We start from the raw sequence: 22029 nt of genomic DNA, 5'->3' as shown, positions 1-22029 counted from the left end.
GTAATGATGATTTATTAAGGAAGTGATGGGACCAGAGAAAATTTGTCCGATTTTGACAGTTTTCACTGTACATGTATCTTTTGTGAATATAGAATGAAATTGTACTCACGGTGAAGAGTTTTTATTGCAACCATCATGTCGCCTTTCTCATCTGGTAAAGTCAGAAAGCCTCGGTAGACGCAGCCAAAATGTCCTGAAGATGTAGAGGTCAATATACAAATGGTTCTACAGTGTGGTGCATGGCTCAAGGTGAGGTGAGGTGAAATGGGGTTTAACGTCGCGTCCAAGATTATTGCACTTATATAGCGACGTGCATGTATGTGTGTGTGTGGCTGCTTGTACTTGTCCGGACCAATGCCGATTTATAGCGCTAGCTCACTGAGATACCATACCGCAGTTTAACATGAATACCCCACTCAGACACAGTATACTGACCCCGAGCCGACAAGTCCTTGTTTTAGCCCCTTAATGCCGAGCGTCAGACAGGGTAACAACAAGTACCATCTTTTAACGTCTTTTTGTATGATGCGGTCGGGGATCGAACCCCGGACCTTCCGCTCTCCAGCAGACGCTCTACCACTAGACCACCGAAGCGGTCTCCATGGCTCAAGGGGTCCAATTCCAAATTCTACCATGAATTCAAGTTGTAATAATAATAATAATAAATAATCAAAGAATATGTGGCAGGCAATACACTCACGCCGACCTCACTTCAACCTCTTTCTCGATCTCACTTCACTCTGATCTTTCTCGATCTCACTTCACTCTGATCTCACTCAATGTAACTTCACTCTAACCTCAAAATGATCTCACACTAACCTCAAACTGACCTCACTCTGATCTCAATCTGACCTCATACTAACTTCACACTGATCTCACACTAACTTCACACTGATCTCACACTAACTTCACCCTGAGCTCACACTAACTTCACCCTGAGCTCACAGTATACTTCACACTGATCTCACACTAACTTCACACTGAGCTCACACTAACTTCACACTGAGCTCACACTAACCTCACACTGACCTCACACTAACTTCACACTGACCCAACTGATCTCACACTAATTTCACCCTGATCTCACACTAACTTCACTCTGAGCTCACACTAACTTCACCCTGATCTCACACTAACTTCACCCTGAGCTCACAGTAACTTCACCCTGAGCTCACAGTAACTTCACCCTGAGCTCACAGTATACTTCACACTGATCTTACACCAACTTCACCCTGAGCTCACAGTAACTTCACCCTGAGCTCACAGTATACTTCACACTGATCTTACACAAACTTCACTCTGAGCTCAAACTAACTTCACACTGACCCAACTGATCTCACACTAACTTCACCCTGAGCTCACACTAACTTCACACTGAGCTCACACTAACTTCACTATGATCTCACACTAACTTCTCCCTGAGCTCACACCAACTTCACCCTGAGCTCACACTAACTTCTCCCTGAGCTCACACAACTTCACCCTGAGCTCACACTAACTTCACACTGATCTCACACTAACTTCACCCTGATCCCAGACTAACTTCACCCTGAGCCAACACTAACTTCACACTGAGCTCACACTAACTTTACCCTGAGCGCACACTAAATTCACACTGATCTCACACTAACTTCCCCCTGATCCCAGACTAACTTCACCCTGAGCCCACACTTACTTCACACTGATCTCACACTAACTTCACCCTGAGCTCACACTAACTTCACCCTGATCTCTCACTGACATCACACTGACCCAACTAATCTCACTGACCTATTTACTGTAATTCACTCTGCTCAAGATGCCACTCTGAACTCTGATCTCACTCTGATCTCACTTTTACATCATTCCGATCTCATGTTCATCTCACTGACCACATTCACTCACCTTTTCCCAGAATGTCTCCACGTGTAAGATGTTGGTGGTCGATAAGCAGATTCTCGTTTTTTATGAGTGCTAGCATGTCGTCACTCACCAATGACAAAGCCGTATGGTGATCCTGCACAGGACGCTGCTCAGCGTAATCTGAACAGAAACATAGTTATACAAAGTCTGAATTGTTTCAGCAACACTAGCATATACAAACATCCACAGAAAACATAGTGTCTCCTTAATGCCCTTGACAGAAATTGTAAATGATTTACAATCTGTTCTTTCTTCAACAATCTTATGTTGAGACCAATCACGAGTTAAGGGACTTTGGAGCTGTTGTACAAAGCGATCTTAGTACTAAGGTGATCGTAACTACCATACCATAACGTTTACTTACGACAGATGTAGAGCTAAGGTTGTTTCATACAAGGGCACCCTTATGGGTAAAAAATCACATTTTGACTTCTTATTATATTTTAAAACTACAGTATCTTAGGACCACAAAATGACAATTCATAAGCTTCAATTCATATTAATTACAGAGACACATGGCATCAAATCTTTGGACTTGTTTGCTGCAAAGTCCCATGTTCAGATTAAATCTTTTTATGTAATGATTGCAGTTTTCATATTCAATGGCTGACTGATTGAAAGTTGACATGTATGCAGAAATGTTTTATTACAATACAAACTAACGAGAGAAAATTAAGATTTCTGTACAGTCTGACGTCACAGAGCAATTGCATCCCAGCAACCATTGGTTCCCTCTTCTCCTGCCAGAGTTGTTTGATAAAAACTAACCATTCTGTCGATTTTCAAAACTATAAGTGCCTCCCGCTCCGCTCATCTGATGGATATTCATTTCCTGTCCCGCAGTGTATGCCACATGATGGGCTTCATCGCTGATCTCCTTGAAGAAGCCAAATTTCTTGACCTTCATGATGATGAGCAGCACAATGCCGGCTACCAGGATGAACACGAGGATGACAATAAGGATGATGATGCTGGTCGCCATTCCCACTAAAGTGCCGCTGATGTAGACAACATCGCCTATTTCATCGAAGTGAAGAGAGCCCACATCAATCTAGAGATGGGAATAGAGAAGAAGCTCATAACAGCGTGGCATTTGCATAACATCATGACAGTAACATGACGCCAACATTACCACAGAAGACCAAAGTGTTAGTTCATGACACTAACATCACACTATCATGATCATGGAAGACCAATGTGTTAGTTCATGACACTAACATCAAACTAACATGATTATGGAAGACCAATGTGTAAGTTCATGACACTAACATCAAACTAACAGTATCATGGAAGACCTATGTGTAAGTTCATGACACTAACATCACACTATCATGATTATGGAAGACCAATGTGTTAGTTCATGACACTAACATCACACTAACATGATTATGGAAGACCAAAGTGTTAGTTCATGACACTAACATCACACTAACATGATCATGGAAAACCTATGTGTTAGTTCATGACACTAACATCACACTATCATGATCATGGAAGACCAATGTGTTAGTTCATGACACTAACATCACACTAACATGATTATGGAAGACCAAAGTGTTAGTTCATGACACTAACATCACACTAACATGATCATGGAAGACCAATGTGTTAGTTCATGACACTAACATCACACTATCATGATCATGGAAGACCAATGTGTTAGTTCATGACACTAACATCACACTATCATGATCATGGAAGACCAATGTGTTAGTTCATGACACTAACATCACACTATCATGATCATGGAAGACCAATGTGTTAGTTCATGACACTAACATCACACTAACATGATCATGGAAAACCTATGTGTTAGTTCATGACACTAACATCACACTATCATGATCATGGAAGACCAATGTGTTAGTTCATGACACTAACATCACACTAACATGATTATGGAAGACCAAAGTGTTAGTTCATGACACTAACATCACACTAACATGATCATGGAAGACCAATGTGTTAGTTCATGACACTAACATCACACTATCATGATTATGGAAGACCAATGTGTTAGTTCATGACACTAACATCACACTAACATGATTATGGAAGACCAATGTGTTAGTTCATGACACTAACATCACACTATCATGATCATGGAAAACCTATGTGTAAGTTCATGACACTAACATCACACTATCATGATCATGGAAGACCAATGTGTTAGTTCATGACACTAACATCACACTAACATGATCATGGAAAACCTATGTGTTAGTTCATGACACTAACATCACACTATCATGATCATGGAAGACCAATGTGTTAGTTCATGACACTAACATCACACTAACATGATTATGGAAGACCAAAGTGTTAGTTCATGACACTAACATCACACTAACATGATCATGGAAGACCATAGTGTTAGTTCATGACACTAACATCACACTAACATGATCATGGAAAACCTATGTGTAAGTTCATGACTATAACATCACACTAACATGATCATGGAAGACCAATGTGTTAGTTCATGACACTAACATCACACTATCATGATCATGGAAGACCAATGTGTTAGTTCATGACACTAACATCACACTAACATGATCATGGAAGACCTATGTGTAAGTTCATGACACTAACATCACACTATCATGATCATGGAAGACCAAAGTGTTAGTTCATGACACTAACATCACACTATCATGATCATGGAAGACCAAAGTGTTAGTTCATGACACTAACATCACACTATCATGATCATGGAAGACCAAAGTGTTAGTTCATGACACGAACATCACACTATCATGATCATGGAAGACCAATGTGTTGGTTCATGACACGAACATCACACTAACATGATTATGGAAGACCAATGTGTTAGTTTATGACACTAACATCACACTAACATGATTATGGAAGACCAAAGTGTTAGTTCATGACACTAACATTATCATGGAAGACTAGTGTGTTAGTTCATGACACTAACATTATCATGGAAGACTAATGTGTTAGTTCATGACACTAACATCACACTAACATGATTATGGAAGACCAATGTGTTAGTTCATGACACTAACATCACACTAACATGATTATGGAAGAGCAAAGTGTTAGTTCATGACACTAACATCACACTAACATGATTATGGACGACCAATGTGTTGGTTCATGACACTAACATCACACTAACATGATTATGGAAGACCAATGTGTTAGTTTATGACACTAACATCACACTAACATGATTATGGAAGACCAAAGTGTTAGTTCATGACACTAACATCACACTAACATGATTATGGAAGACCATTGTGTTAGTTCTTGATAATAACATGATCATAGAAGACCAAAGTGTTAGCTCTTGACACTAACTTGACACTAACATGACACCAACATGGTCATATGGGGTGGCACCTATGATTTTAGTAAAAAAAATCATAAGTCCCTGAAAAGATTATTTTGCCTCAGGCTAAATATGCTTTGATGTTATGAACAAAAATGAGTATTTCATAAAGTGACGAACACACCATGTCCCCATGGTAACAAGGAGATCTAAGAGTATTTCAAAAAGATATCAACAATCCATATAACCATGATAACAGAGAGATGTGAATGTATTTCATCAGGTAAAAAGAAAAAAACAAAACAATCTAAGACAATGTCAAAAATGTACAAATCATGCCATGAAATAGAATGACTGCAGAGAATTTCATCACTGTAACCATGGTAACAGAATGCTTCAAGAATGTAAACTTACGGTCACCAAGTGCGCCACTTGGCCCTCTTTACTTTCACTGACACTATCTGGCTTGTTGATAGGAATACAGGAAAGAGAGGTGGCCTTGACCTCAGTGACATTGCATGGTGAAGACCCAACCATGACCTTGAACTCTGATGGATGCAAAATAAGGTCCAGGTATTCTCCCTAGAAGGAAAAAAATCAGCTAAATATAAAAATCACTGATGTTCATAACATATTCAGTGATCAACAATTGACTTGCCTTTGCATGTGGCGGCTGTAAACACCTTTTCGCGAACACCTGGTGTCATTACTATTTGATGGAGACTCGTAAACACATGCTCATGATGTAGTTGGAACTGTACAATCAACTCTGCTTTTGGCAGAGATTTGTTATGAATATGGAAAAGGTTTTGTCGCATGTATTTGCATGCAAAATCTCCCTAATGACAAGTTCCCACGCATGCAGGCCTCCTGTTGAACATACATAATAACGGGACAAAGAGCAGCTGTATGCGGGGACATTCTAATGTATAACGGTTGTCCAGTACAGTGAGGGGAGACGAAATAGGGTTTAACATCATGTTCAAGACAGACTCCGACCCGACCAGGCCTAGTTTTGTTCCTATAATGACGAGTGCCAGGCAGGGTAACAAAAAGTACCATCTTTTAACTTTTGTTTGGGATGTTACGGCCATTGATCGAACCCCCTACCTTCCTCTCTCTGGGTCAACGCTCTACCATAAGACCACAGAAGCAGTCAGTCGTCCAGTAAGAAAAGTGGGCGTTTCAAACCAACATTATACCAACTGACTCCAGGGTAGAAGTGGTCACCAGCGACCTCTGCTGGTCGTAAGAGGAGGCATAAAGGATCGGGTGGTCAGGATCGGTGACGGCGTGTCATTTACTGTGATAATTAACAGGCCATTTGAATATTTCAGAGTGCGGTTTTAAACTACAAGAAACCAACAGCGTCAATTGGCTGTGTAACGTGATCACATACTGTAGAAGAGTGGTACAGGAGCTGGTCATGCTCACTGACTTGGTTGATGCATGTCATTGTTTCCCTATTGCGTGGATTGATGCTCATGATGTCAATCACTGGATTGTCTGGTCCAGACTCGATTATTTACAGACCGCCGTCATACAGCTGGAATATTGCTGAGTGTGGCGTTAAACAACAAACAAACGAAGCATACAACACATGAAAGACTTCACTGTGTATTGAGGGGTGTCATTTCACAAGAAAAGTGAGTGAGCCATCCATGCATCTTGTCACAAGCTCATTCAGTCTGATTATACAATCACTTCACTGATGCACAGACAAAATAATTTCAAATAGATTTGTTTGTTTGTTTGTTGCTTAACGCCGTACTCAGCAATTTTCCAGCTATATGACGGCGGTCTGTAAAATAATCGAGTCTGGACCAGACAATCCAGTTATTGACATCATGAGCATCAATTGGGATCGATGACATGTATCAACCTAGTCAGCGAGCCTGACCACCCGATCCCATTAGTCGCCTTTTACGACAAGCATAGTCACCTTTTACGGCAAGCATGGGTTGCTGAAGACCTATTCTACCCCGAATCTTCAAGGGGCCATTTCAAATAGAACCCCCATACTTAAATTGATTGCATAATTGTTTCATGCTGTAGAATGTGACACTCAGCAATATTACAACTGTATGACAGCAACCTGTAAATAATCAACACTGGACCAGACAGTGATTGATATCATGAGCAACGAACCACTCATTTGGAAACGATCAAGCAAGTCCCCAAACCTGACCACCAGACCCAGCAAGTTGTCACGTACAACAATAGGTTCTGTAGACGTATTCCAACCTGGAACTCCTATCGGGTCTTGTGAGTTTGTAAGGCTGGCAAATGCTTAAAAAACGACGTGATAGCCTTACCTCTATCTGTAGATGTCTGTCTGTGACAGGGAAGTAGTATATGTGGCTGTCTCCCGTGAATTTGTGAAACTTGGGATCGAGGTAGTACTGGAAATTACTGATCCGAGTCCGCACATTCGGGAATACGGACTGGCTGAGATTCTTTACCCCGTCCATTATGAAGAAGATTTTGATCCCCACTGGAAGTTTTTCAGATGGGGATGTTGAAAGGGCCTTTGACACGTCGATGGCATTGCAAATCATCACGTTACCTCCATCAGTCACATCACACTCCTGAAACAGTTGCATTCAGGTCACTTTATACTTTTTATTTCTCATTTAAATTACAATATTATAGTTAACAGAGGTGTGCTGATGTGTTTGTTAAAATATTCTCGTCACCTGGCATGGCTATTTTAAAAACTATATAATAACCTGATAATACAGTTTTTTACAAACATGAAAATCTGATAAGCATTTATATTGAAAATTTTATATGCCATGCATTTATCCTTCTTGCGATTTGATGGTGGGGTGCAGATACCTCAAGCCTGTAATAGACCGCAAATGTGAGATGGCGCTAAACAATGCTTCAACAACAAGATGACGCACAGTTTAGTGTTGTAAAGACAGGAACTCGTGAATGGGTGAACACAAGAAAAAGTTAAAAAAAACTTTATGTTACTAGGACGCAATATCATGATAACAGGTAGTACATGTGTTATGTGTCTTCATGCAGGACATCATTTCAAGAACAATCGCAGCTTTGAAGAAAGGAGCCTACATGTAACCAAAACCAATCCGGAAGAGGTCTCCGGTCAATTATTTCGACAAGACAGGCTACACACACTATCTCCTACAGACAACAGGGTGAGCCTGCTTGGCATCACTTTTTATGCTCATCAAAGCTAACAACCTCGCCCATGGAATTAAATCATGCTAAGACGAGAAGAGGTTACAATGGCCAACATCCACAAGAGGATACTGAATATACTGAAACATCAAGACAGGTGAACAGACGAAGGTTTAGGACACTGCCGAAACTGGCAACATCAATATTGAACACCTAAGTCTCTATAGATGAATTTCTTACCCCCCAATGGGTACTTAGTCTTGGAACCCGAAGTATTAAAATACTAAATTAAGGATTGACTTTCTAACATTTATTTTCATGTGTACAAGATACGGGTGTATGATACAGCCAAAGTAGATACGACATATCTTCCTCAATATTTGAAACATTTTCTCAATTTATTCTGATATATTTTATCGTTATTTGTAAATTTCTAAGTTTGGTAATACTCTCTACCTTGCTTTTAGTTATTGAGGGTCCAGGGGAGTTTTTGAAGGTGTTGCAACATTGTGGGCACTGGAGTGATGAAGTCTCTCACACACACACAGTCCTGAAAGTTTAACAAGGATACCCCACTCAGACACAGTATGCTGACTCCAAGCTGAACAGTCCTTGTTTTATCCCCTTAATGCTCAGCGCCAGACAGAGTAACAAGAAAAGCCATCTTTGAACGTATTTTCGTATGACGCATCCAGCTGCTTTCTGGACAATGAGATCGAAGGTAGTGGACAGCTTGGTTGGTGAGTGAGTGAGTGAGTGAGTGAGTGAGTGAGTGAGTGAGTGAGTGAGTGAGTGAGTGAGTGAGTGAGTGAGTGAGTGAGTGAGTGAGTGAGTGAGTGAGTGAGTGAGTGAGTGAGTGAGTGAGTGAGTGAGTGAGTGAGTGAGTGAGTGAGTGAGTGAGTGAGTGAGTGAGTGAGTGAGTGAGTGAGTGAGTGAGTGAGTGAGTGAGTGAGTGAGTGAGTGAGTGAGTGAGTGAGTGAGTGAGTGAGTGAGTGAGTGAGTGAGTGAGTGAGTGAGTGAGTGAGTGAGTGAGTGAGTGAGTGAGTGAGTGAGTGAGTGAGTGAGTGAGTGAGTGAGTGAGTGAGTGAGTGAGTGAGTGAGTGAGTGAGTGAGTGAGTGAGTGAGTGAGTGAGTGAGTGAGTGAGTGAGTGAGTGAGTGAGTGAGTGAGTGAGTGAGTGAGTGAGTGAGTGAGTGAGTATAATTTTTATGCTGCTTTTAGCAATATTCCAGCAATATCACGGCGGGGGACACCAGAAATGGGCTTCACACATTGTACCCATGTCGGGAATCGAGCCCGGGTCTTCGGCGTGACGAGCAAACGCTTTAACCACTAGGCTACCCGACCGCCCTATTGACAGAGAGGGGAGGTATTGAGTGGGATGGGGAGGAGTTTAGAGGGGAGGTGTGGAAGGTTACGTGAGTGGTGGAGAGGATGGGGAGTTTTTGAATAGGAAGGCGAATCTTTCCATCACCAAATACACTCACCCCTGACTTTTTTAAGACAACATTGTTATCGATGCCACCAATCCGAGGGTGTGCGACCGAGTTGAGGTGTTGGCCCTTCACAGTAATCCTCCGACCTCCACTGAAACAGAGAGCAACAAGCATGTATCCGAGGTTCATATCACATTTCCTAAAATTTATTAAAGTCTTTTTCAATCAGTTCAATGTTATACATTGTCTGGAACTACCTCACTCATCACACAGAATCATCAGTACATGAGTGAGTGAGTGAGTGAGTATGGTTTAACGCCGCTTTTAGCAATATTCCAGCAAAATCACGGCGGGGGACACCAGAAATGGGCTTCACACATTGTACCCATGTCGGGAATCGAACCCGGGTCTTTGGCGTGACGAGCTAACGCTTTAACTACTAGGCTACCCGACCGCCCCCAGTACATGAGAGAGAGAGATAGAGGGGGAGGGCGGGAGGGAGGGAGGGAGAGAGACAGAGACAGAGACAGAGAGGAGATTGACATGAACAACATAAACATAGACCAAAACAAAGATCCAAAAAGATTTTTGTAACGGTGATGCTGCTGCAACATCAAACCTTTCTGCAGAGATGATGATTACAGTGAAAGAAAATGCATTTGGGAAGAATTTAGGAGCATGGTGCAAAGGTTAAATAAGGTAAAAATTTCAAATATCTCAGGAAATTAACATCGGTATTGAATCAACACATATACCAAATTTCTTATAATTTGAACAAAAACGAATGAGAAGTTTCAGCTGTCACTACGCTCAAAGTGAATAGGTCAAATCAAATTTCAAATATTGCAAAAAATGGAATAAATAGGTTGAGCCGCGCCTATTATGACATATCAGGACCCGCAAAATGTCTTAAACCCAACTTGTCCTCCAGGGCAAGTAGCTGTTCTTTTGTACTCGTACTTCAACATTTTCACTTGCCCTCTTAAATTTTAAAAAGTGGTATGTTCTCAGTTATAATAACCATTTACTGTACTTAAGTTTTGAGTTGGGAAGGGATATTTACGACAGAGAGTACAAAATAATTCACAGTCACTGTCAGGTACGTTTTCCGCCCTTTCAAACTAGCTCAACCATGCGTCTTGCACAGTTATTTCGTTATTTTACTGTCATACATTTTTTTTTACAAGATTTCCTTTTTTCGGTTTATTTGTAAACCAAATCAGGTTTTTTCTCATCAATCCCACCATCCCTGATTATATCAGCCATTTCCCTCACAGAATCATTCATTTTTACTTTCAGCATTTGATCGTCAGTAACAAATCGCTTACAACAAAAATAATCAATATAATTACCTCCCTTTAAAATCTAGTTTTGAGACCTGCTGCGCAAAACAACATTCTATTTACTTCTGTAACAGACAGTGGCCAAATATGCCGTCTGATTAGGATATAAGCTACATGTATTTTGTTATTACTAAGAACGTATTAATAATTTAGGTAAACAATTACAAGCGTTTGTTAACTTCTTTCTCACACCAAAATGCTGCCACTCGTCAAAACAAGCCGACGAGTGGGCTTGCATTTGAATCAAATGTCATTAAATGCTGAACAAAAGTTACTTGGATTGATGAAAACTTAATTTCATTTGTAATTGACAGAAGTCATCCATTGAAATTACAGAACAGAAATGATTTTAAATTTTCAGGGTATTCAAGCAATTTGGTTATGATACCGCAGATCTCATGTATCTATATATTAAGGTAAAATATCCACGCTTACAAAATACTGGTTAAGGTATTTTCAAAATCCTGAGGTGTTGATACTTCTTCATCAGTGACTCAAACAATCAGAGTGATCTCCCCTTGGCAAGCACAGTGATCCCTCACTATATAATTAATGAGCGTTATAGATGATCAGCGGTTTAACGAAGGTCGAGTCGCAGGTAGATGACCAACAAAACTCTCCAAGGCATTCTTTTATATGCAGAGATTAAGATTACTGTGTGTATTTTCTCGAAAACGTTATGTTGACATTTAATAATCCAACTGCCTCAAAGATGACTTTTTAGCGAGCCATGGTGCGGCATTTATGATATGTGTTTTCATTTTCTTGCAACTAAAGTTCATTTCAAGGCATCATTAGCGGTAATCTGACCATGGTTGCTGTTAATAACGGTGAGTTGTGTGATCTACTGATCACTTCGCATACGGTTTCGCCAAAATTATTGTAAACATTATTGTAATTATTGAATGAATTTTGAATATAATTTAAAAAATATATTGCAACATTATTCCAGATAAACAATGAACTTTTTTTTTATTACTAAATATTATAATAATAGGATTAAATTGCGTACTTCAGTTCGGATTTGTTGACTGGTATTTCCGGTGTTACGTGTTCGTGCTGATCAGCTAATAATGTTTTCTGAGAAAAGATGAGTCATTTGAAAACTTGAGTTTATTGAAAATGTTAGTAAATTTGGGGAGCCATGCTTTAGCAGGCTATAACCAAGTTAACGCTATAGTGAAGGGCGCAATAACGAGGGAATACTGTACTCCTGTCCTCAGTAACAGACTCAAGTCTTGCTGGAACTAACACTATTGAGAACAATACCAACCAATCAGGTATTACCTGACAAAAGCTCTTGCAGGGTCAATGTCTGTAATGACTGGATCGGGTAGGTAAAGGAAGTTGCTTTTATTGTCTGTGAAAGATGTTCCATCCACTATCACTCTGACAGGTCCTTTGCCTTTATGTGCTTCCGCAGACCTCCTCTGACGCGGAATCAACCCTGTGACTTCGGACCACTTCGCCGTCGTACACTTGATCTCCCTACTGCTCAAGCTGCAAAAGATAGTGTCTTACAGACTTGTTAATTCAACAGGTATCTTTTCATGCTTGTTGAATCTTAAACAAATTTGTTTTCTTGAAATCTTCTGAATGAGTGAGTTAGGTTTAATGTGGGTGTGGTGCTGATAAACCTGGAAACAAAATCGAGGCAAACCAGGATTCGAACCCACCATCATAGGTGGCTGGCATGCCCAAGGGATGCAACTCTGCACAGCAAATTGTGGGGGCTTACACAACACGGCCACCCGTGGCCCCTTATTCAATTTAACTGCCATCCACCCATACAATATGATGGAATTTTTAGTCTACAGTCTTTGTGCTATCATTTGTTTATAGGTTTTTAAAGTTCAAAGGATTTGTTTGTTTGGTTGTTTGTAATGTTTTTTGTTTAAAGCCGCATTCAACAATATCCCAGATATATGATGGGGGTCTGTAAATAATTGAGTCTGGACCAGACAATCCAGTTGGGATTCGATGACATGCATCAACCATGTCAGGGAGCCTGAACACCCAATCCTGTTACCGGTAGTCGCCTCTCATGACAAGCATAGTCACCTTTTACAGCAAGTATGGGTTGCTGAAGACCTATTCGAACCCAAATCTTCAAGTGTGAAAGTTCATGGGAGAGAGGAACTCATCACACTCGCAGTAATTCAATGAAGCAATAATGTCATAATTTACATTATCTATTCTGGTCAGGTACTGGAGGCAGGCCATGTATAACTCGCAGACATCCAACTCGCCCCTCTCGGTGCATAACACTACTGGACATTGAAGCAATGTGCAGTGAAGATGGCCGCAAGGCTATGGCCTGTGTTGCATGGGGAATACTGTCACAGTTATATATGTCAGTGTTCTCTATAATATAGTTTGGAGTAAACAATGGATAGTGTATCTATGTGAACGGGTTACTTACCTGAAGAGTGAGTGAGTAAGTTGGGTTTAAAGCGGCTTTTAACAGTATTCCAGTTATATCACGGCGTGTCAGCTTAATGTGGGAGGAAAGCCTGAAGTGATGCAGGTCTCAGACTTTTACCACTTCGGTGAAACCCACAAGCACAGGTATAGTGCTGACAAACCTAGAAACATAATCGGGGCGAACCGGGATTCGAACCTACAATCATAGGATTCTGGCGTGCCCAAGGGACGCAAATCTGCACAGCGAATGACAGCTCTTCAGACGACTGGGCCAGTCATGCCCCTACTTACCTGAAGATATCACAGCTGAAGTTGTAAGCAACTGTGACGCTGTGCTCGCTGCCCACATTCATGTTTTCGCCATGGATTATAATGTTGGTCCCACCAGATATTGGGCCATGGTTGGGGCTGAATGATGCTAGCGACACATTCTGTGATCAGAACAGAGGAACATTACAATTTACCTGTCAAAAGGTCCACTAACATAACAGTGATCAAATAAACATCACCCACAAGGACACGGCTATAGCAAAATTATATTTAGTAATACTCACTGAGGAACTGACAATGAAATTTCGGCTTTATGCTGATTGGTTAATTTGTACCAACTGATCCACTGTTTTTATTAAAAAGTTTGCAAAAAGGTCACAGCAATGTGGTGTCGCATGAACTCATTGTTGCACTGGTAATAGTATATAGCGACAGTTCAATTCATAATCAGCAAATCAGGGACTTTAACCCATGGCATATATGGGCAAAAAAAACGACAAAAGTTCTGTAGCTCACCTTAATTACAAAAAAATAAATGGCAGCCATGTTTAATATCAGATAGGATTTCCGTAAGCACTTTTTAGTGACACCATATCAGGCCATTGGATCATTCATACAAAGTTTCAATAGGCCTTGTCGTTACAGAGAAGATGTTGGTTAACGATGGACAGATGGATGGACAGACAATACGCCACAACATAAGCTCACTTGACTTTCAGTCACGTGAGCTAGTAGGGAATAAAGCAAATAGGAACAAAGAAATTCAGTTTCATGATGGCTGAGTGAGTTAGTGCTGTCAGTCTGACTGCAGATAATTAAATCGAATGATGTGTTAATAAAGAAATAAATCCTGATTTTACCACGAACCAACTACCTGTATGTCTGGGGTTTAATCGATACTTAAGGGTAAAAAAAGAAATATCCTTGGTTCTCAGGCACCACCGCATCATCACAAAGTCTGCTGCATGTTTCGTTTTAATTACAATTTTCAAAAAATAATAACATCCTTAAATATTCCACGTCTTGAACACACACGACCCCGGCAGTGAAATCCTACAATACTTAAAAACAAGATGATCCAATTTAGCGTGCAGTTACTTCCCCTTACATGCGCACTGATGTAGTGCGCATCTTGTGTTATATGTTATGGTCATGGCGGCTGAAGTTGTGTGCATGTTTTGCCCAGAGCTCCAGACAAGCTGCGTATCTGCGTAAAATACGCATCAGAAATGGAGAAATATGCAGTAAGATAAAATCCAAGCGTATCAAATACGCAACAAACATTACAGATATGCTACAAAAATAAAACTTGTATCAGAGTGTATCTTGAGTGTATCATCAAAATATTGTGAAGTAACCCTGCGCATTTGATTAGCAAATCAGCAACTTATTTTGAAATTATAAACGGGCATTCCGTCAACCTTGCCAAACTCCACGATGACAGTTACATCATGATCATTTGCCCTCACTTTCTTGTGGAAGTATCGTGGTATTTTTGAGTCCTATAAAGCTCTCGAAACCCACACGAAACCAGTTTGCAGGGACTAGATGAATAGTGTTTTAAATATTTAACTTGAATACCCACATGTATAAAAACTAGTGGGTAACAGAAATTTGAATACCCAGATAGAATTACTGATACCCAATGATTTTAAAATGTATGGGTAAAAAACCCACAACACCAAAAGCTTATCTGGAGCCCTGTTTGCCGTTTGCAAATTTGGTCAATGAAAAAATTAACTTTTTGATAAAACATCACTGGATATGATAATTTACAAATTCAATGGTATTTCTGTACCGTATGGCAGACAATGTTTCATTCACAGGGAATAAAATTACATGCCCTTGGACCCTTTCCCAGGTTGAATGTACACATATGTTTATTTGGTTACGTACTAGTTCCAAAAAAAAAAAGGCCACATGACACTATATTTTCAAAAGCCACTGCCTGAAAACCAATTCAAAAAAAATAAAATTAAGCCTAAAGCTGCACAATTTTACCTTGAACGTAAACGACTGCTTTGATTCTGCTATTCCTGAAACTTGGTATGGTCTTTCAGCATCTGTATAAATGTCTTGGACATCCACTCGAACAATGCTGCCAACTTCACTCTTAGTAGCCTTTGTGATGCATACAAGTCTAAAAAAAGAGTAAGCACAAAAGTCTACAAAGAATACAAAAACCAAAGTTGGCACGTTAAAGCCATGAAAAAGGAAGTAACCATGGTGCCTGAAAAAGGAAGTAACCATGGTGACAACGTAATAATCTGCTTAATATTCAAGGATTTATCTATACCTGCTCAGAGGCCGGTATTCAGCCTCAAATCTGCAGCCAACATAAGAACAAATTTCCCGATTCATGTAGATACTGGTACAGTCAAACATTAACGTCTCAAATTTGTTTGGGAGTCTCAAGAATTCAAGAATTAAATTATGAATAAAATTCCCTCTGTGCTTCTGTGCGTGCATCTGTGCGTGTGTGTGCATCTATGTATGTCTGTATACCTGCATGTGTATGTGTGTGGGCGCGTGCGTGCATGTGTGCACGTGTGCATGCATGTAAGATATCTTTCAACTTTGCAAGTATCTACTGATATGGCTCGAAGTGCCTCTTGTGATGATGTATTTCTTGGTCATGTTCACTGTATGGTATTCTTCTGGGATGGATGGATGTTCGGATGGATGGATTACAAGAATATTGTGTGAATGGCATTAATCCAACAGTCTTGCACTCCTTTGATCATAAACATTGATACTACTTAAATTTGTTTATCAAACATACTCATTAATCCGACATAATGATAATCATATGCAACCAAACTTGTCGGATTAACGGGACTTGACTAAATATCTGTGTTGACCTAGACCTTACATGCTAAAATGAATTTAAGAAAAGTTTCAGTTTACAACCTGACCTGTCACATGCCAATTGAAAGCCAACTTTGGTTTCACTCTTTGTACATGTTTTGGAATCAACCTGAGATTTTGTGTGACAAAACACATGAACAAATAGTCAACAGTATCAACAAAGTTTTGCATAAATATTGATGAACATTCAAGCTAAATCAGCTGTTTAAATTTCAAAAGTATGTTTCTTAATTTGTGACAAGACTGTAACTGTTACTTTTCCTTCACATAAAGATTTATATCTGTCAGAGCTCCGAGGAGAAAAAGTCCTTTTCTGATTTGCAACATTATTTTCTCACACAAAAGATCATCTGTTTGTTCGTTTGCCACCATGGTGATGGTGACAAACATTTGCATAAAGTATCAAAATATTTCACAGAGATGCAGGTTTAGTTCAGACATTAACCACTTTGCTGAAACCACAAGCATTGGACTGGTACTGACAAACCGAGAAACATAATCGCGGCAAATCTGGGAATCAAAATCATGAACAAAATTCTCTGCGTAAGGGACACAACCCTGCACAACAACTGAGCCTCGTGTGCCTTCGAGGCTGCAGCAAGTACCAAGGCTTTGGAATACATAAGTAAAAATGCATTAGTAACAGGCAATGACCTTGACCTTAGCAATGGCCTTGAACTTTGGCAGACATGTCTACTGACATCAGACTCTTACTTTTCCGGTGACCACCCTCTCTGTACTTCACACACAACATCGGATATCTTGATTGTGTGAGAAACATCACTTCTCCTCCCTCCCAGGTTTTTCCCGGTGATGGTGAGTTTGGTTCCACCAGCAGTCGGACCCGACACAGGAAATATCTGCATTATAAACAGTACAGCCTTGAAATATACAGCCGGTGTGCAATCGTGACGGCAGAAACTGGCTTCATATATCGTACCCATGTAGGGAATCAAACCTTAGCCTCAGCCTCACAAGGCTACCACACCACCTCTAAGGATCAAAGATGGATATATGTAGCTATAAAAAGGCAACCACACCACCCCTAAGCATTTAACATGGATGTACACAGCTATAACTGCAAGGCTTCCCAAACGTACGTAGAGGCTACCCCATCACCTCAAAGGATTTAAGACAGATTACGTAGCTCTAACCACAAGGCTACCCCACTTCCTCAAAGGATTTAATACAGATATAGTAGCTCTCTAACCACAAGGCTACCCCACCTCGAAGGATTTAAGACAGATGTACGTAGAGGCTATCACACCACCTCAAAGGGTTTAGAGAGATGTACATAGCTCTAACCACAAGGCTACCCAACCTCCTCAAAGGATTTATTACAGATATAGTAGCTCTCTAACCACAAGGCTACCCCACCTCCTCAAAGGATTTAAGACAGATGTACGTAGCTCTAACCACAAGGCTACCCCACCTCCTCTAAGGATTTAAGACAGATGTACGTAGCTCTAACCACAAGGCTACCCCACCTCCTCTAAGGATTTAAGACAGATATACGTAGCTCTAACCACAAGGCTACCCCATATCCTCAAAGGATTTAAGACAGATATACGTAGCTCTAACCACAAGGCTACCCCACCTCCTCTAAGGATTTAAGACAGATATACGTAGCTCTAACCACAAGGCTACCCCACCTCCTCAAAGGATTTAATACAGACATAGTAGCTCTTTAACCACAAGGCTACCCCACCACCTCTAAGGATTTAATACAGATGTACGTAGCTCTAACCACAAGGCTACCCCACCTCCTCAAAGGATTTAAGACAGATGTACGTAGCTCTAACCACAAGGCTACCCCACCTCCTCTAAGGATTTAAGACAGATGTACGTAGCTCTAACCACAAGGCTACCCCACCTCCTCTAAGGATTTAATACAGATGTACATAGCTCTAACCACAAGGCTACCCCATATCCTCAAAGGATTTAAGACAGATATACGTAGCTCTAACCACAAGGCTACCCCACCTCCTCTAAGGATTTAATACAGATGTACATAGCTCTAACCACAAGGCTACCCCATATCCTCAAAGGATTTAAGACAGATGTACATAGCTCTAACCACAAGGCTACCCCATATCCTCAAAGGATTTAATACAGATGTATGTAGCTCTAACCACCAGGCTACCCCACCTCCTCTAAGGATTTAAGACAGATGTATGTAGCTCTAACCAAAAGGCTACCCCACCTCCTCTAAGGATTTAAGACAGATGTATGTAGCTCTAACCACAAGGCTACCCCACCACCTCTAAGGATTTAAGACAGATATACGTAGCTCTAACCACAAGGCTACCCCACCACCTCTAAGGATTTAAGACAGATGTATGTAGCTCTAACCAAAAGGCTACCCCACCTCTTCTAAGGATTTAAGACAGATGTATGTAGCTCTAACCAAAAGGCTACCCCTACTTCCTCAAAGGATTTAAGACAGAAGTACGTAGCTCTAACCACAAGGCTACCCCACCTCCTCTAAGGATTTAAGACAGATGTACGTAGCTCTAACCACAAGGCTACCCCACCACCTCTAAGGATTTAAGACAGATGTATGTAGCTCTAACCAAAAGGCTACCCCACCTCCTCTAAGGATTTAAGACAGATGTATGTAGCTCTAACCAAAAGGCTACCCCTACTTCCTCAAAGGATTTAAGACAGAAGTACGTAGCTCTAACCACAAGGCTACCCCACCTCCTCAAAGGATTTAAGACAGATGTATGTAGCTCTAACCACAAGGCTACCCCATATCCTCAAAGGATTTAAGACAGATATACGTAGCTCTAACCACAAGGCTACCCCACCTCCTCTAAGGATTTAATACTGATGTACGTAGCTCTAACCACAAGGCTACCCCGTATCCTCAAAGGATTTAAGACAGATATACGTAGCTCTAACAACAAGGCTACCCCACCACCTCTAAGGATTTAATACAGATGTACAGGGCTCTAACCACAAGGCTACCCCACCGATAAGAGAATATTTGAGGAATGCACATGGCTATAACCACAAGGCTACCACACTATCTCAAAATATTCTAAAGGGATGTACGTAGAAAGGTCAGCAATGAAATTGGTGAGGTTTGGCCCTGACAACACCAAATGTGAAATAGACCTACACGAAAAAGAAATACATTTCTACACTCATGAGAAATGTTGCAATTTATTTATTAGTACTACTCACTAGCTTGTGAAATACCATTTTTATTACCATGAGTGCATTTTAAACAACTTTTGACCTTCTCAAGCTAATAAATTCTCAATTTTATTTATTTATTATTTTACGTTTATTGAGGTTTAAATGTTAAAAACAAAGTCAAACTAAGTAAATCCACTATGCTCCACAATATTTACACAAAGTAAGTCCATTCTTATAAATAAATATGTCAACAATAATAATACTGTTATAACATGACAACTGTACCCAACAATACAACATCAGTGGCATCGTTCAGCACGATAATACCCATACCCAAGCCCCACCCATTCTACTATCAGCCAATCAGGAACAAGTACGTAGTGGGGAAGCGGGTGTGGCCTACTTTTTGTACAGTTTATGGAAACATAAACGACTAACAAACTGTTTGGTTAGCTAGTCAAATGCCACAGAATCATTTGCAATTTATGTATTTGGTTAGCAAGAAAATTTTAAAAAGTTTGGCCAATGCCAGATGGAAACTGTGACCCACTTCATAGACAGATGGAGGGCACTGGGCCTGTTTCCAGTCCGATGTCTTGCTGCATTCCGTCCTGGTCGTACAGTTATCCACACACCAGCCACAGCCAATGGGATCTCTGCTGGTGAGGCACTGGTCACAGTCATGGTGAACACGGCATGAGTCAACAGGAAACTTTACAACCTGGTCAGAAAAAAATGTATATCAGGGCCTGGTCAGAAAATACATGTATATCAGGACTTGGTTAGAAAATACATGTATATCAGGGACCTGGTCAGAAAATACATGTATATCAGGGACCCGGTCAGAAAATACATGTATATCAGGGACCTGGTCAGAAAATACATGTATATCAGGGACCTGGTCAGAAAATATATGAATATCATGGACCTGGTCAGAAAATAAATGTATATCAGGGACCTGGTCAGGAAATATATGAATATCAGGGACCTGGTCAGGAAATATATGTATATCAGGGACCTGGTCAGAAAATAAATGTATATCAGGGACCTGGTCAGGAAATATATGAATATCAGGGACCTGGTCAGAAAATAAATGTATATCAGGGACCTGGTCAGGAAATACATGTATATCAGGGACCTGGTCAGGAAATACATGTATATCAGGGACCTGGTCAGAAAATAAATGTATATCAGGGACCTGGTCAGAAAATAAATGTATATCAGGGACCTGGTCAGGAAATACATGTATATCAGGTATAGAAATTAAATCTATTTCATGTGTGCCAATGCTCACAGTTATGCCAAATTAAGTGTGCCACTATATTTTGAGGTGTGCCAGGAAATACATGATTGGCTTCTAAACTGTTTTAATGGTTAATCAAATACAAGTTAAGTGACTGTCATAGTCTTTATTCAAGTCAAATTATACTTAGAATGAATGATCAATCAGAAAATTTAAACTCACATCACTCAAGTTACTAATTTCTGGTTACTTATTGTCTTTGAATCTTAGTTAAATACAGCAATACCAATTATACCAGTCTCAAATTTAAGAGATACTGATCAAAACTGGTAGTAGCTGTGCACTGTCTAGTCTAGTCTGAGAAGGACATATGATTTCAGGGCCAGTTGTAGTTCTAGTCTAGTCTGAGAAGGACATATGATATCAGGACCAGTGGTAGTTCTAGTCTAGTCTGAGAAGGACATATGATTTCAGGACCAGTGGTAGTTCTAGTCTAGTCTGAGAAGGACATATGATTTCAGGACCAGTGGTAGTTCTAGTCTAGTCTGAGAAGGACATATGATTTCAGGACCAGTGGTAGTTCTAGTCTAGTCTGAGAAGGACATATGATTTCAGGACCAGTGGTAGTTCTAGTCTAGTCTTAGAAGGACATATGATTTCAGGACCAGTTGTAGTTCTAGTCTAGTCTGAGAAGGACATATGATTTCAAGACCAGTGGTAGTTCTAGTCTAGTCTGAGAAGGACATATGATATCAGGGCAAGTGGTAGTTCTAGTCTAGTCTGAGAAGGACATATGATTTCAGGACCAGTGGTAGTTCTAGTCTAGTCTGAGAAGGACATATGATTTTAGGACCAGTTGTAGTTCTAGTCTAGTCTGAGAAGGACATATGATTTCAGGACCAGTGGTAGTTCTAGTCTAGTCTGAGAAGGACATATAATTTCTGGACCAGTGGTA

General features: G+C 40.4%; 1 protein-coding gene across 1 annotated transcript in view; it reads right to left on the bottom strand.

Annotated features, from left to right (window-relative positions):
- Positions 1-22029, bottom strand: part of LOC139445905 (hepatocyte growth factor receptor-like) — a 53216-nt gene that overhangs the window by 12370 nt on the left and 18817 nt on the right. Inside the window, exons 5-15 of the mRNA XM_071227162.1 lie at positions 20382-20552; positions 17402-17547; positions 15821-15959; positions 13841-13980; positions 12413-12625; positions 9834-9933; positions 7516-7788; positions 5615-5782; positions 2671-2953; positions 1885-2022; positions 110-193 (exon numbers count right to left, since the gene is read on the bottom strand). Coding sequence (XP_071083263.1) covers positions 110-193; positions 1885-2022; positions 2671-2953; positions 5615-5782; positions 7516-7788; positions 9834-9933; positions 12413-12625; positions 13841-13980; positions 15821-15959; positions 17402-17547; positions 20382-20552 — 1855 coding nt within the window. The remainder of the gene's footprint in view (positions 1-109; positions 194-1884; positions 2023-2670; positions 2954-5614; positions 5783-7515; positions 7789-9833; positions 9934-12412; positions 12626-13840; positions 13981-15820; positions 15960-17401; positions 17548-20381; positions 20553-22029) is intronic.

This window comes from Haliotis cracherodii, unplaced genomic scaffold (assembly GCF_022045235.1).
Source record: "Haliotis cracherodii isolate W230 unplaced genomic scaffold, xgHalCrac1.p SCAF_6, whole genome shotgun sequence".
NCBI classification, from domain to species: domain Eukaryota; kingdom Metazoa; phylum Mollusca; class Gastropoda; order Lepetellida; family Haliotidae; genus Haliotis; species Haliotis cracherodii.
Note: the sequence above shows the minus strand (reverse complement) of the source record. Positions and strands in the feature narration are given on the sequence as shown.